The sequence below is a fragment of the Eptatretus burgeri genome, chromosome 3 (assembly GCF_056783735.1).
Source record: "Eptatretus burgeri isolate ZD-2024b chromosome 3, Ebu_testis_v1, whole genome shotgun sequence".
Taxonomy (NCBI): domain Eukaryota; kingdom Metazoa; phylum Chordata; class Myxini; order Myxiniformes; family Myxinidae; genus Eptatretus; species Eptatretus burgeri.
This window is the reverse complement of record NC_140963.1, coordinates 89,958,697-89,975,460: the sequence shown is the minus strand read 5'-3', so window position 1 is coordinate 89,975,460 and position 16,764 is coordinate 89,958,697. Positions and strand designations below refer to the sequence as shown.

General features: G+C 44.5%; 1 protein-coding gene across 6 annotated transcripts in view; it reads right to left on the bottom strand.

The window, feature by feature from the left end:
• The window catches only part of MORF4L1 (mortality factor 4 like 1), a 100,674-nt gene that overhangs the window by 63,766 nt on the left and 20,144 nt on the right, over positions 1-16,764 (bottom strand). For all 6 annotated transcript variants that reach the window (XM_085874465.1, XM_085874466.1, XM_085874470.1 and 3 more), the window contains exons 4-5: positions 16,510-16,596; positions 7,064-7,089 (exon numbers count right to left, since the gene is read on the bottom strand). In XM_085874465.1, coding sequence (XP_085730591.1) covers positions 7,064-7,089; positions 16,510-16,596 — 113 coding nt within the window. The remainder of the gene's footprint in view (positions 1-7,063; positions 7,090-16,509; positions 16,597-16,764) is intronic.

Below are 16,764 nucleotides of genomic sequence, written 5' to 3'. Positions count from 1 at the left end.
AAGTGACTATCCACTGCTGTCTCGCACTGTCGGACTGACTGAACGAAGTGATTCCTGTCAGCCTTGATGCAGCATCAGCATTCACTGTCTGCTTGAGGGTGATGTCGACTTGTGTTCGCGAGAATGATTTGTTGGTTCTTCTCACAGATAAAGCTCCATTTTCTCAGGCTTCTCGAACACCAGGATGTGTGTTGTCCAGGTTCATCAGATTGTGATAACAACGAACCAGCTATCGAGCGTAGTTGGGAGGATTCCCAGCAAAGAAGATGGGACAAATTTGGCCCAAGGAGAAAATGAAGAGTTGCAGGTCATTTGTTCTATACGCTCGACTGAATCGCAAGAAGATGTGGACTAGTTCGATGTAAAACATCCAAAACTTAGCTGTGTTCCCATGATGACTGCTGAGGGTCAGTGCCGTGTACTCTGTATACTTCTTCTTGACTATGGTGTAGTCGTTGCTTACTTCTATCTCATGGAATGCATCAGAGGTCAGATCTCATCTGGAAGATACTACTGCAGTCAGAAAGGTTTCAGGTAATGGACAAGCGTCTTCAAGAAACTTCTGGAAGTGGAGAACTTGGAAAGCTGTCGCTAGGAGAGGATGAAGCCGCTTGCATCTGCAATTATAAATATACAAAATGTGTTGTTAGTATAATATTGTTGTGGTTACCAAATTCGCAAACCACCATTCAGGTCCCTTAGGTGAGGTATCTCGGTAAGTACATGTGTAGTTAGGCCCAAACCCGTTGTCTAGTGGGAATACATGTCATTTATGCGTGCTGCGACTCTTCAGGATAGCCGTTTTTCTTTTACTATCTTTATTTTGGACCAACCGCCATGATTACCACCACAATCACAACATCAACCACCAACCACAACGCCGCTTCACCACAACCGCCACGACCTTCACGTCACACCTCGCAGCCGTCGCATCGCCACCGTTCTTGCGCCGCCTGTGGGTACCGGTGTTGGACTCGTGCAGGGCGCGCGCCGAACAGCGTGTACAAAATCACGGATTTTGTGCTTCAAAAACGGATCAAAAACGACACACGCCCACTTTTTGCCGTCCAATCGGTGAGCGAGGGGCGATTTGGCCCCGCCTCCAGGACGATCGATATATGCAAATTTGTGGATCAAAAAGCCTTCACGCCCACTTTTTCTCGGGCCAATGGGGAGCGAGGTGAAAGGTCAAAGGGAGGGGGTCAAAGGCGAAGCTACGGGGGGATAAAAGGACCGTGTTCGTCAGTCAGAGAGTCGAGAGTCGGAGAGTCCAGAGGCGGAGAGTAGGAGAGTCGGAAGCAGAGGGTCAAGACTTCGCGGGCGGTGGAGCTGCTCGTCGTGTGCGTTGGAGTCGGAACGGAGGGGACGAGCTGTGGAAAGGCGGCGACACCAGACGAGGGGGTGCTCGCGTCGTGCAGGGAGCTGCACCCGAGGGAGGCCGACAGCGCGACCTGGCCGAGGTGGAGACGCACACCAGGGATAATAAAGATCCTCTATACCCCGAGCATCAGCAACCCCCTCCTGTTTCCCCCCGCGCTGAGATAGTGCGACCAAGGGGGCCCCTTTCCCACCCCCTGCCAGACACTGTCCGCGAGGCCCGCGGAGTTGAGGCGCCATCGCCGCTCCGCGTCTCATCACCAGACGGGTAGGCGCGACCCGGTCTCGGCCTCAGGCCCGCCTCATCCTTGAGGGTATTCTTTCCTTGGTTTTGGGTATGTGTTGTCGGCGCCGTCTGTGAAGTAGAATTGTATAAGTGTTGCCGTGTGCTCGGTAGTCGGTATTAGCTCTGCATTGTGTCTTCGCTTTTATATTTGCTTTTTGTGTAAATGGAATTGTGTTTTTCTTTTCTGTGTGCTTTTGGTGGAATTGAATATGTGTGCTTCCCGTGTGCCGCGAATAAATGTGCTTTATTATTGAACTGTTCTCCCGCTTCGCTTCGTCTTTTCCTCTATTGAATCCCCATCTTGCTTCACGTAAAGGGTTGGTAGTGGGCTGAATACGCCCGATAATTAATCGAACCGTCGAGGTCGACGATAACACCGCTCGGTTATTCTGATAGTACGGAACGGGTCGCTTAAGTGGCCAGTGTCCAAAGTCGACCTGCGGCGAGGTGCGATCGCCCGGTCTACCCTCCGCGTGGGTACTTAGGTAGGTCGAATACGGCGAGCAACCCTATCCCACGCGGGGGCTGATTGGCTCGATCGCGGTGAGACCGAAAGGTCCACCCGTGACTGGTTCCCGGCGTTAGTCCGAGAGGGTCACGACTGGATTGTCCGTCCGGTGGGCGACGTGCCGCGATTCGAGTTACGTGGCCGTCAGCACGCCGGCGGGCGCGAATCCGCAACAATATTGTTGTGGATCTGGAAACCATGAGCACTCAACATTCAGGTCCCAAAAGTCAGTTATTCCGTTAAGTATGTGTGTCGTCAGATTCCCCTTCCTTTTGTCGAGTGGGAGGATCAAAAGCATGCGTTACGATTTCTTTTAGTTAGGTTATTAAATTAGGTTAGGTTAAAGTTAGGTTAAAGTGTTTTCCTCGTAGAAATCCATTCAGCGACCCCGGAGCAAGAACACCTGTTTCTGTGAGTATCTGTGAGCCACCAGAGCAATCGAGGAAGTGTCCCAGAGCACCAAAATATGCAAGTTCAATGTGAAAGGGTCCAATGCAGGTGAAGACTTTGTTATACATAGGATCCTCAGCAGCTTGGATTTGTAGAGCTGGTTTAGCTATAGCTAAGTCATAGTGGACCACGACGAAGTCCTCTCTACATTCCTGAGCAATTCGCTGAGATATCGTAGCGTTTCTGCCACTACGTCTAGCCGAGTCGGAGGGAGATTCAAGTTCTCCATGTAGGCAATTCTCTGTCTGGGGAGTGGATCTTCTGTGACAAGCAAGTTCCACTCTGTCCAGAATGGTGTTTTGCACAGTGCGATGCTCATCATCCAGAATATATCTCTATATTCCATGTCAGTGAGATGCGGTGGTCTTGGTATGCTTTTGACTGCAGACTGAAAGACTGTCATCTTAGGTTTCTTGCGATATGGTTCCAAAGTGTGTTCCTTTAGGTGGAATACTCGTTTCGAACTATAACTCTGTGTCCCAGCAGTGTCCACTGATGTTCGCTGTCGCTGGGAGGTAGGTTCTTCGGGTGACTCGTCCAGTGTCATGTTAGGCTCATTCTGATAGCAGATACCTACAGTATTCGTGCAAGGTTCTGCTGCCTGACAGTGTTTCCATAAGCTCATCGTAATTGTCTCATGCTAAACTGGTGCAAAGTCCGAACATTTTGGTGATTCCATCGGGTGTGGTACATTTACGACCAGAGATGTCAGTGGCTAATTTGGTCTCGAGGGCCTCGGCTGTGTGATAGCCTACACTCTGTCCAAATCGGTTCAAAATCTCAACAACTTTCCGGCTTCCTGTCATACTTTTTAAAGCGAGTTCCACGCAGAGGTGTTTCCCTGGTTTTATTCAGGCCCTAGTTGTGACGTACAACACATCATCGGACACAGATTTCACCAGTCTCTTAATGCGTTTGTCCCAAGGCGGCTTGTTTGATCCTGTGTGCAGCACCCTGAAGAACTCAAGGACAGCATCAGGAGGGTCTGCCTGTCCTACTTCCAACGCTTCCGTAGTGATTGGCCTTGGAAAGTCATCCTGTGAGCTTTGAACCTTCAATATCAGGGACCGAAGGTAGAATGCAGCTTCTTGTACTGCATGATCATCAAAATTAGCATGCCTGATTGCGGCATCTTGACCAAGGTAAGCATTATGTATGATTGTCCCCATCTTGCAACTTACACAATGACTGGTCAGTTCATTTGGATATGTTTTCAGGATCTTGTCAGCGAAGCTTCTAGCGGGATATGTCGTCTCATCGTCTCCAAGCAAGGTGAGGTAGCACACGTGCAATGATGACAGGTATTCTGCTCTTCGATTTGACACCAAGGTTACATTGATATGCTTCTGGAGTTCCTGGAATGCTGCTTTGTGAGCGGCCAACTTTGAAGACATCATGTCGTCATCTTTCTGTACTGCGGTTTGGCAATGATATATGCAATTTCTCCTGCAGGAGTGGTGATATCGTACTTCCTTTGCCTTCATGTCGAGACCTCCTAGCTTTGCAAGCATCACGTTATCTTGCGCAAGTTCAGCTGCATCTTTTATGCTTTCCTCACCCATGTCAGTCATACAAGTCCCCAACACTTCCCACTTGCCTTTCCCAAGTGACTTGGTGATGGAAATGCAGAACAGGCACTTTTTCTCAAAGATGCCTGGAGAACTAGCCTCTGTGTGTTCTACTTCAGAACGCAGTATGTGTGATCGTGATGGGCCAGCTGAATCTTGTTCCACATTTGCAATGGACAGTGCGGTGAAATCTTTGTAGCACTGTTTGTGATAACCAGTTGTCTGGTCATATTCAGCAGGAAGGCTTATTATGAAATACTTTGAGTCTTTTACTGTGGAATGTCTAAGCCTGGTGTTGGCTTAGTGGTTAGGGTGGCGGCTTGGGATCCCAGGGTCCTGAGTTCAAGCCCCATTGGCTGCTGAATTAACACCAGGGGGTTGACTCAGCCTGTCATCCTTCCAAGGTCGGCGAAGTGAGTACCAGTGTACTGGCCCCGGTGTATGCCCCGGTTAGAATAGGTGTACCATATCCCTGTGTGTCGTAAGAGGCGACCAGGGTTGGCGTCAGGAAGGGCATCCGGCCATAAAACATTGCCTCAAGAAAAAGCCAAACCCCTGCACAGCAGGGAAAAATGGCTGTAAAAACGGTCATATATGTATGTATATATATATATATATATATATATATATATATATATATATATATATATATATATATATATATGTATGTATATATATATATATACTGTGGAATGTCTCTTTTCATGAACATAATTCACTTTCCGCCATGTATTGTCGTCGAAAGGTTTGACTTCTTCGGTAGTTTTACCGTGAATATGGAGAATGCATGTACATTTTGATGTCATTTTGTTTGCTGTTGGTGAACCTGAAAGAAAAAAAATGCTATTCTACCACCACCAACTACATTCATTATACAGGGAATACGCGAATTATGCATAAACATCGTAGTCTGGTCAACAGAAGATAGAATATTATACGTGCATCTGCTATAATTAGAGTATGTCACATTTGTGCAACAAAAAATGAAACTGACGTCCAACCATCTATTTCACTAAAAATAGTCTACCAAATAACCAATTATCTGGGTATACTACTCAGACAAGAACTTTTCCACTTGCAAAGAGCATTGAGGTAGTATATACACTAAATCAATACAAAACATAATAATTTGCAATGAGTCACTTTGCTTGAGAATTGTGTAAATCTCGAAAACTGTGATATTTTACAAGTAACCCCATGTATACTCTTTTAGTCATTACTCTGCAAAATAAAAAAACGTTTTGCATGATTGTTTTTGCATAGGAAAGGGGAATGATAGTTCTTCAAAATAATCCTCTTGAAAACTTCAGGATTGGAAAAAATACACAAAATATATAAGATGATAAAACGTGCCGGTATAAAATTGGGGTTAATCATGGCAATCAGGCTAATCCAACTTTTTTGAAGTCAAATTGAGAAACAGAATAGTTCATAGAATCCAGCCAATGATAAGCTTTAGCATGATATCTCATTTTTGGGTGTAGCTATTGGGCTTGAGTCGAAATTAATTACTTATAAAGTTTGTTCGGAACGTTTACAAAACGAAATGCATTCATGGGAAATTATAGGTTACCCCTATAAAAACGTGATTTGTGGAAAACTGTCCGAGGGGATTTTTATCAGACCAGCATATTCGAATTCTACAGACATTTTCACTCTCGAAACTCTCAGACCTTTTGGCCAAAAAAACACAAATAAACCTTTGTGGGCTCTTGGGCTATGTTTCATCAGCTGTGGAAACGGGAAACAAATCTACTGTATATTACTGTACTTACGGTAAGCTTTTAACATAGGAAAAAAGAGGACCAGGAGAACAATGTATTCAATAAAGTTTACACAGTGCCTTCAGAGCATATTCACACCCCTTGACTTTTTCATATTTTGTTGTGGTGCAGCCTGAATTTAAAACGGATTAAATTGAGATTTTTTTGTCACTGATCCACAAATCATATCCCATAATGTCAGTGGAATTGGGTTTGTTTGTTTTTTTGGAGATGTTTTTACAAATTAATTAAAAATTAAAAGCTGAAATATTTTGAGTCAATAAGTATTGAACCCGTTTGCTAAGACATGCCAAATTGAGCTCAGGTACATCCAATTTCAAATGATCATCCTTGAGTTGTCTCGACAGTCGACAACTTGATTGGAGTCCACCTGTGGCCAATTCAATTGATTGGAGGTGATTTAGAAAGAAACACCTTTCAAAATAAGGTCCCACAGTTTACAGTGCATGTCAGAGCAGAAACTCCAGCATGTAGTCCAAGGAACTGTTCATAGAACTCCAAGATAGAATTGTGAGGAGGTACAGATCTGTGGAAGGGTATAAAACAATTTCTAGAGTGTTGAAAGTTCCCAAGAGCACAGTGAGCTCCATCATTAGGAAATGGAAAGAATATGGAACAACCAGACTCTTCCGAGAGCTGGTCGTATGACCAAATTGAGTAACCTTGTAAGGACCTTGGTCAGGAAAGTAGCTAGACGGAAGCCACTCCTGAGAAAAAGGCACCTGAGAAAACGACATGCTTGGAGTTTACAAAAAGGCATGTGAAAGACTGAGAGCATGAGGCAAAATATTCTGTAGTCTGACGAGACGAAAATTGTTGAACTCTTTGGCCTTAATATAAAGCGCGACGTCTGACGGAAACTGAGCACAGCTCATCACCCATCCAACACCATCCCTACCATGAAGCATGGTGGTGGCAGCATCGTGCTATGGGAATGCTTTACAGTGGCAGGGATTGGGAGACTTGTTCAGATAGAGGGGAGAATGAATGAGGCCAAATACAGGCAAATGGGGTGTGAATACTTTCTGAAGGCACTGGAGAGCAGATTAAATTAAATAAAATAAAATAAAATAAAATAAAAAGCAAATACCTTTTTGTTTGCTCTTTTTCCCCTTCCTGAAAAATAGAAAATAACAAAAACTTTAGCATTTTGTCTGACCAGCAGTTGCAAATTATTATAACGATGCCTTAGTAGTTTCAAACTGTAATGGCACTTTGACGTCACGACGTCGACAGATATGCCTTCACCCACATTATTACATCATTATACAGTACATACTGCTACCAAGTTTGATTTAAATCCTTGAACCCAAATTCAAAATATTAAATAATTCTGGCTGTCAGACCAGAATTATTTAATATCATGCATCCGATCAGGTTGAAATTTAAAGTAAAGATTCCCCATGAATACTTGATCACAATTGTGAAGTTTCACATCAATTGATGAAGCAGTTCAAGAGAAAGAATACATGAAAAAAAAATTCTTCAATGCAATATGGCTGCCAGACCATTAATTATTCTTATTCGTGAACACCCTGGTATCCTGAAGGCGTGGGGAACATGTGGGTGAAGTTTCCCCTCTATCTGTCAAGCCGTTCTGGAGGAGAGTTTTAAAGGTTTATTTGTCAAAATATCATGGCTGCAAAACCATGTAACTGATGACATCACAAGTGGAGAACTTTTTGTTCCTCATGGATAGGCGATCATACCTGTTAAGTTTCACCTTGATCTGTTCAGCCGTTTTGGAGATTTTTGAAGGCTTTTATGTTAAGAAATAAATAAATTATGGCTTCTGAACCACATGACCAATGAAGTCATGAATTTTTTCCCCCCATACAATTTAGCTCGAGATGACCCTCAAAAATTTTCAGACTGATAGGATAAAGCGTTCGACATATGCAATTATAACGTCACAACGAAGCCACCGATGACATCAAAAAATTATATATCACATTTCCCATGAGGAGTACTTCACACATGCCAAGTTTCAATGTTTTCCATGGAGCGGTTTTGCAGATCCAGAGGTCCAAAGTTTTTCCTCGTTTCCATCATAACTGAACACCACATCATCTATGACATCATAATTATCATTCAAACATTCTACAATAGTAGCAGAGATGCCAACTTTTGGAAATCAGAATTAGGGAGGATTTGCAACCGACACCAAATAATGTGCGTTAAGCGCACATCTCGAGCGCGGAGCGCTCGACCCTTGCGGCGGGGTCCAGGGCCCGCCTTAGGGCCCTGGAAGCTCTGGGGTTCTAGACGCTCTCTAGTGCCCTCTGAGCCCTATTTTGGAGCATTTAACATGTTAAGAATTCCCACTTTTTGAACAAAAAAAGGGGAAAATTGTGCACTTTTTAATGTTACATGTATGTTAATATTAGTAAGTTAGGGGACAATCAAAGATTAACAAAAAGCACAAAAGAAGCAATATTTTTCTTACCTTACTGGCTGGTACTACTGCTGCTTGCTTTTTCCATGGCAGCTTTGCTGAGTGACAGCTGTGTGGCTCTTTTAGCCCTTCTGATTATGTCTTTGCTGTATTCTCTCTGGTAGCAAGGGGTGCTATGAGGTAGTTTTTCAATTAAGAGAGCTTCCAGGGTTTTGACACTCAAATTGGGACGAAATTCAGTATGATTCTTCCGTACAAGACTGAGTGCCCGCTCACATGATGCGTTCGAATGAGGAATGACCAAGATTCCCTTCATCACTTTGCTCAAATTAGGATACTTCTTGGCACCAGTGCAGGGATCTGTGAGCTGTGAAATCCGATGCCACTGCTCATCCACTCTCACTGTCTCAGTAGCAATTGTAGCTATGGAGGCGTCTGCCTGGTAGTGAGCGAACTCACTCTCAAGACTGTCTATGTCACTATCACCGCCACTGAACAGACAGGGGAATTTCTTGATGAAAAACTCCACACAGTCAAACCCCACTTCTTGGTGTAGCTTAACATCCAGCACCTGAGCATGCTTGGCTAATTCATCATCTAGCGGCCAGGTTTTGAAGATGTAATTGCAGGCTTTCACATAATATGAGCGAACTGCACTGAAGAAACCTTGGATGTCTGACTCACTCAGAGTGAAGGTGGATTTCTTGAGACTCCTTTGTTCCCTTATATACAGTTTGGCATCGTTCCCAATCATGAGGTCCTCATCATTCTTCTGATGATTTCTGTCAGAGAAGGGTACATTTACCAGAGCAACCGATGACACCGATGGTTTCAAAAACCGTACGAAGATATCTTTCAGAAGACCATTCAATTCTCCGTGCAGGAGATGAATACAGGGTTCGTCTCTTTGGAGCAGAAGATTCCCCTTCTCAAAAAGCTTGTTAGCATATCGAAGGAAGAAACAATAGAGTTTTGTTTGTGGAGACAAGAACATCCTGTTGACACGTTTTTCTCTAGATTCCTGCACAGTGTTTGAGGAAGATGCGCTTTTAGTTGTAGAACTCGTAGTACACTTAGCCGCAGGGCGATCACACTTGCGTTTACTGCCAGCAGAAGAGGTCAGACTCGTAGTACCAGATCCAATTTTACGTTTGAGGAGAGAGCTTGAGGTAGGTGCAGCCAAGGAAGAAGACCTCTGATTCGAAGGTTTTGCTGAGCTTCTATCAAGTGAATTGGCAAAAGCAGAACTTAACTTGGGTCCTTCTTTGCCTGTAGATGGGACTATCACAGTCTTTCTCGACTCTGAAGGGATCTGCTTTGTAGATGAACGTGATGAAGGGCCGGTGATGCTACCTGCTCTCAGCATTGGTTTTGGTGCTGTCCCTGCTGTCTTCTTCGCAGCAGATACTGCAGTGGTAGTGGTGAATGCTGCTCCACTAGTGCTTGATCCTGCAGTGCCAGTACTGGCAGTAGATACAGTGCCGTCCTTCTTGCTCGTTGTTGGAGTCTTGGCTGCAGTTGGTTGCATTTTTCTTCGTACTTCTTCTTTGAAGAAGAGGCGAAGTGGCTCCCACTGTTCAATCAGCCTGTCTAGGCACTGACCAAGGGACAGCCACCTTGTTGCGACATGCTTCAGAATCTTGTGTGTCGGGGCATCACAGAGTTCTTGCAGTGCTTTCACTCCTTTGACGCGTTTACTACTTTTGTCCAAGTAGTAGTAAATATCGATGAGAAAGTCATCTAATTCAATGGGTAAGGCCTGAGCCGCCTTCTTGGCCGTATTGTGCATCATATGGCAAGGGCATCCCATGATTTAGCACTCTGGATTTTGTTTGTGGATATAAGCAGTGACTCCTTTGTGCTTGCCCACCATGACAGAGGCATTATCAGCACAAAAGGAAACACAATTTCCCCACGGAATTTTCCTGTCACTGAACTCATGATCAAGCAGTTTGAAAATGTTTTCTCCAGTGGAATCTTGTTTGCACGCAGGCAAACTTAGCAAACCTTGCTTCACAATCCCAGCACTGTTGTCATAGTACGAAATCAGGACAGGATATTGCTGGGCCTCACCACTGTCATTGCTACCGTCTGTAGCTAGGCTAAATGGAGCTAGTCTAGCAATATCGGCAATAGATGAAGCAGTAACATTTGACAACTCACCAATTATTGCTGAAGTTTTTGTTCTTGCACATCCATACTTTGAAGAAACTTTTGAATCTGGAAACATCTTTTGAAATAGAGGTCCAGCATGATCTGAGACTGATATGGGCAAGTTATGTTCCACAATAAATCCACTAAAGAGAAGTTCCGCTCGGGTAACATCCTCTTCCTCGCTTGTCCCTTGTTTGGTGAAATAATTCAGAAGTGTACCGGTACTCGTGCTCGAAGATCTCTCTTTTGCAATGTCTGTGTGCCGTTTGCTTCCAACGTGCTTCCGAATATCATCGCGACCTCCGTGCTCAACTGAAATATCAACGCTGCATACTGTACAATACGCATGATGAATTCCTCTTTCAGACTTTCGAATACACGGGTATTGGAGACTGTATTCGGTCTTGTACTTCTGAGACCATTTCTTGGTCTTCGTAAGCTTCTTTTCTGCCATTTCGTAATCAACATCGAGGGCTTGAAGCATCGGTAACTTGGAAGTCGATGTTCCACAGCTGCAGCGCGACTCGTAGAACTCTAGCGGCTGTTAAACACCGCACGGTGGTCGCGACCGCCGGGCTGGTACGGGGCCCAGCTGCATGCAGTGAGCGTATCGCATGCATATACACTGTGCATACATACCGCATGCACTGTATTGCACACATACCGCATGCACTAAATCTCAGTGCATGATCGCATAAGCGAGATCCAGACCCAATGTTTCGCTGCTCCTCTTTTGAATTTGCAATTTTTTACGTACAATTTGGTAGCAGCGAACGTGATGGAGTTACCACATGCTATACGTAGCAGACGATGCTTTTCATTCAATTCTCATACTAGTACATTCTGATTAGTGAACAGTGCAAAAATATCAAAATTTCGGGAGGATAAGGATAGTGATCGTAAGGGCGGGAGTTTGGGTGAATTTTCGGAAGCCTCCCGATGAAATCGGGAGGGTTGGCATCTGTGTAGTAGTCACACCTATGGTGAAATTTTCTTGTCAATCGGATATGCAATTGCAGAAAAAGAAGAGAGAATATTAGCACGAATGAACGTGCAACCCGAAAACATCATGGCTCCAGCGACTTCGTCAGTGGAGGCATAAAAAAGCTCCAAAATAATACCAGAACCAAACATGACAGCAGAGAAGAAAGAAGACGTTGAGTTACTTCCATGATTAAGGGAGCAATCATTACTCGGACAACAGCTGTCGGCCAAGCACGTGACCATTGCGATAATCCAATTTGTATGTTTATTTTTACCTCATCTGGAATATACATTCCAGATAAGGTACTGTCATCGTGCACTGCTCATCCGTCCATGTTCCATTTAGACTTCTCTGGCCAATCCACTGGGCTGATTCGGCTGAAATTTGGCAGCAACCTTCCGATCCTGACTAGTAACAGGAATTGCAAAGCTCGTTCTGGTCACATCACTTTAGGCAGGCCAAAATGGCCGACTTAGGAAATGTCTTCAAAAATCTTTTCCAAACCTACCAGTCCAAATGCTACCAAATTTGGGTTACAACATTAGGACAGGGTCCAGATGTTAAATTGTGGAGGCCATGCCGATCACATGACCGGAAGTGTGTCAAAATGTGGTCCAGTAAATTCCTTCCAAAATCTTCTCCTGTTCCACCAGTCAGAATTCTCCCAAATTTGGGTTACAATATTAAGCCAGGACCCAGATAAGCGACAGGTCCAGTGGTCCTATTTTTAGCTCACCTGGAACGTAGGTCCGGGAGCTTATGGGATGGTGCGTCATCCGTCCGTCAGTCCGCCTGTCCACGAATACTTTAAATTTCTTCTTTGAAACTGCACATACAATTTCAATGACGTTTTACCATAATGTTCATTACCCGTGATGTACCATAGTTGGTTCGTGGCATTAAAAAAAAAAATGGTGTCTGAAGGGTTCTACGGAACGAGTTCACGGGGGGGGGGGGATTGTCACCCCCTCCCCCCCAAAGAGATATTTGGTTTCTTCTCAGAAACGACAATTCCGATGAAACTTCACCCCAACCTTCATCACCTATGATGTTCCACTGTTTGTTCATGACATTAGAAAAATCAGGCTCTAAGGGGGTAAAATTGGGAGTTCACCCCCCCCCCCCAAAAAAAATATGTATTTGCTTTTTTCTCAGAAACTACACACACAATTTTAATGAAACAATCACACCCTTCATCACCCGTGATGTACGAAAGATTGCTCACGACATTAAAAAAAAATTGGGGTCGAAGGGATTCTACGTGGGGGTTGCCTCCCCAAAATGTGCATCTCTCAATGGTGAAGAATCACTGTGAAGATTCAAGTACCCAGATCCAGATCTTCACCAAAGTCAAATCAATTTGTCCTGGTCACACACCCAACCTATCCACCAAATTTCATCCAAATCCAACCATAACTTTTTCAGATATCTTGCTCACAGACAAGCAGATGGACAAAAAGACAGACAAATAGGTGTGAAAACACAACCTCCACCCACCTTGGGTGGTGGATGTAAAGACACAGAGTCAGTCAAAGAGAAGTTGGGTGTGACTGTGTAGGGTGGGCACAGAGAGTGAGGGGTTGGTGACAATATTTGAAAGGAAACACAGAATTGAGGCAGTCAGCCTTCTCATGAGCAGAGTCGGCTGTGGTGCCATTTGAGGAGAGGGAAAGGATGGAGGGGGAGCTGTACACCAGAAACAGACTTACCAAGGTGCCACCAGGCTTTAGAGGAGGGAGACAAGTTTGATAAATCAATGTTGAGGTTGAAGAGATGTTGTTTTCTGGCTATCCTGACAGTGGACACACACTTGTGGACATTGTGGAATGATCTGACATTGCCTTCTGTTAAGTTTGCCTTCCAAGAAGAGAAGGCAAATTGTTTCAAAGCAACTGCCTCACCACAGGATTCAGTGTACTACAGGTGGAAATAATGGTAGAATAATTACCTCCGCCATCGAAGGTGAAGGAGCTTGTTTTCACCCCTGTCTGTTTGTCTGCTTGTATGTGTCTGTTTGTATACAGGATATCTCAAAAAGTTGTGGACGTATTTGGATGAAACTTGGTGGACATGTTGGGTGTGTTTTTGTGGTTCAATTTCTGTGAAGATCCGAATCTGGATCTGGATCTGATAATTTTTTAAGTCATCCTTCACCATTGAGAGATAGGGCTAAACCGATATACAACAGGATATCTCAAAATGTTGTGGATGGATTCAGGCGAAACTTGGTGGACATGTTGGGTGTGTGACAAGGATGATTTGATTTTGGTGAAGATCCGAATCTGGATCTGGATGCGAGAATTATTTAATTTTTAAGTGATTCTTCACCATTGAGAGATAGGGCCAAAGACAATATATAGCATGATATTTCAAGAATGTATTGGGCGCGATATGTTCTTGTGGATCAGGCATTGCGTGGGAGGTATGCACTCTACTAAGTGCCCTTCTAGTTGAAAATGGGATGGATCTGTGTATAAGAGAGAGTAGGTTTCTTTATAAGAGAGAAGAATTCCCAGGTTGAGTGAGCATCAGGGGCAGAAGATATTGGAGACCAGTCCTGAAGTGAGATGGCTGCTTGCAGTCCCTGCCAATCTGCTTGAGTGAACTGCAAGACTCGCCGGTGCTAAGGTGGCTCTGAGAATAGCCAGAGATGTTGACTCTCACAAGATGATCAGATGAACTAATTTGAGCAGAGGAAGACATTTATGAGGAAGCTTGTCAACACCAAATCCAGAAGGGAGGATTTGCCATTGGGAGAAATCTGGGTGGGAAAGTTCACAGATTGAGTCAGTCCCATGGAGTCACAAGAGTCCTTTGCTGAAGTGCCATGGCTGGTGAGAGGGGTACCAACACTCATCTAATTTGCATGGTGACAACTGAAAACCACATGTGAGGGAGAGTTCAGATGAGTGGTTAAAAGTTGGTCCATGTCATCAGAGAGATAGAGATAGAGATAGGAAGATGGAGTCGTCACTGTTAGGAGAACGGAACAACACGGACGAACAAGAGGTGAGACCGGAGGGGAAGTCACAGTCAGAGGTACTCCTGGGGGTTGGGAGGTGCAAGATCAGTAAAAAGAGAGTGAGAAAAGAAGAGTCCTTGATGTAAAGTTTTCTGCTAACAGGATAGGGTTCAGGCCTATCAAATCGGAGGAGATAATGACTGGTGAGACACACTGAGGAGTCAGGGACATCTTGTGTGAGGAAAGATTCCGAAGTAACATGCTCTTTGTGTATTCATGACTCCCCTCTGTATCATTCCTTTATTCAGTTCTTCCATGAGCCTCTGTATAAAAAAGGAAGTAAAATATATTAATAAATATACCATCAGAGATGGGGAATCCCCCACCATTGAATGAAAAAGGTCATACATATTCCAGATGAGGGAGGTGAATTGGAAACAAGACACCATTTGGTCATCATCTCGAAAAAGTTCCCCAGGGGTGAGGAACGTAGTAACCAAAAATAATTGCGGTTTTCAGACCGCATCAGACAAAAATAATCAGATAAGCGGTTTTCCATTTATTATAAAAACATTTTTTTCAAGATGGCCACCCCAGTCGGCCAACTTGGATTTGGCCACGCCCAAAATCAATAGGGTTCTTCCTTTTCAGGTGGTACATGTGTGACCCGAATTTCAAATTGATATGGCGAACAGTTTATGAGTTATCGCACTCACAGCTATAAATGTTGATGCCGCCCCAGTCAGCCATCTTGGATCCGGCCATGCCCAAAATCAATAGGGTTCTTCCTTTTCAGGTGGTTCATGTGTGACCCAAATTTCAAATCGATATGGCGAACAGTTTATGAGTTATCGCACTCACAGTAATAAATGTTGACGCCCGGACGGACGGACAGCCGGACAGCCGGACGCCCTGGGCGACAACAATATCCCCCTTCCGCCACGCGGCGGGGGATAAAAAACAAAATTAAGAATGCTATTTTATCAGACAGTATAGCTGCTATTAATGATGCAACTCACAAGCCTGTGCCCCCCGGGCCCACCTTTTTGGGTTTTTTAACTCTAATTTTTTTTTAATTTTGAAATTCTAAGAACGGGAAACAAGAAGGATGTATTGCCGTCACTTGCGAGGAGCCAATCACAAGTGCACCTCACCTCACACAACCAATCAGCGGCACTTTGCGACTGGTCATCCAGCCACATGAAGCATATTGTTGTGGGCCGGCGGGGTCAGGTGAGAAAAACACTAGGTGGGGGAAAGCTACGTCGATTCCCACCAGACTCCCCCAATTGTCAGCCGTCGCTCACGGATAATTCCATGACGTGGCGGGTCACTTAACCGACCGTGGACGCCAATACCTCAACCGCATGGAGTAGGGTCCTCCTGTCTCAAATCAAGTTACCGAATTAACCACGCGGTTTCGACTACCGGGGAACCATGCCCTCGGTACGCCTCGCCCGAACCGGATCACTCTACCAACTACCTTTCCGAATCGGATGCAGTCGAGCGGCACTGCCAAGGATGTACCGGAAAGAAGGAATGGATTATCGGGAATTAAGACCCGGCTAAACTCAGATTCGAACCATGCTGGACCAATGGAGGAAAAGACAAAGAAGAGCTCGGAACATTTCTACAATTATTTATAGATTGTAAACAAGCGAACATGTAAGGTAATTAACGGGGCGACGATACGGTCTCATGTATCGGCCAAACGAAAGGGACGAATGTACTGTAAACCGCCGCCCTTGAGACGCAAGGCTCGTCGAGACTTGCCACAAGTACACAATGCCCAGCCAGGATGTAGCGAACATCCTCGTCAGGGGCAAAGGAATTCATTCCAGAATTTGTCCAATTTCTTTTTTTTTTTAATACGAGACATAACACACGCATGTTGAATTTAACAAAAATCTGGAAAAGTTTGGCTTGGAAATAAAGAAACATTGATCAGCAGATTGTAGAAATGTTGTCTTGATCTTTATACACTTTATCTTTATGATCTTGAATGTTGTCTTGATTGTAGAAATGTTGAAAATGACTCACTGGTTCACTCTCTGCAGATCTTTTTGCTTCTGCAGGTTGGTGTCCACATACTTCAGAACTCTGGTCTCGGGCACCCACTCATCCCAACTGCAAGGAAACAAACTTTGTGGTAAAAGGACCCCATGTTATTATGCCTGTATGAGGCAGATACAAGCTTCAAGCCACTTTGCCAACCAACCTATCCTCCACGAGCCCTGCTGTTCATTTATACAACAAGCAGCCATGATGTTACACTTTGATAGAACATGCAACATA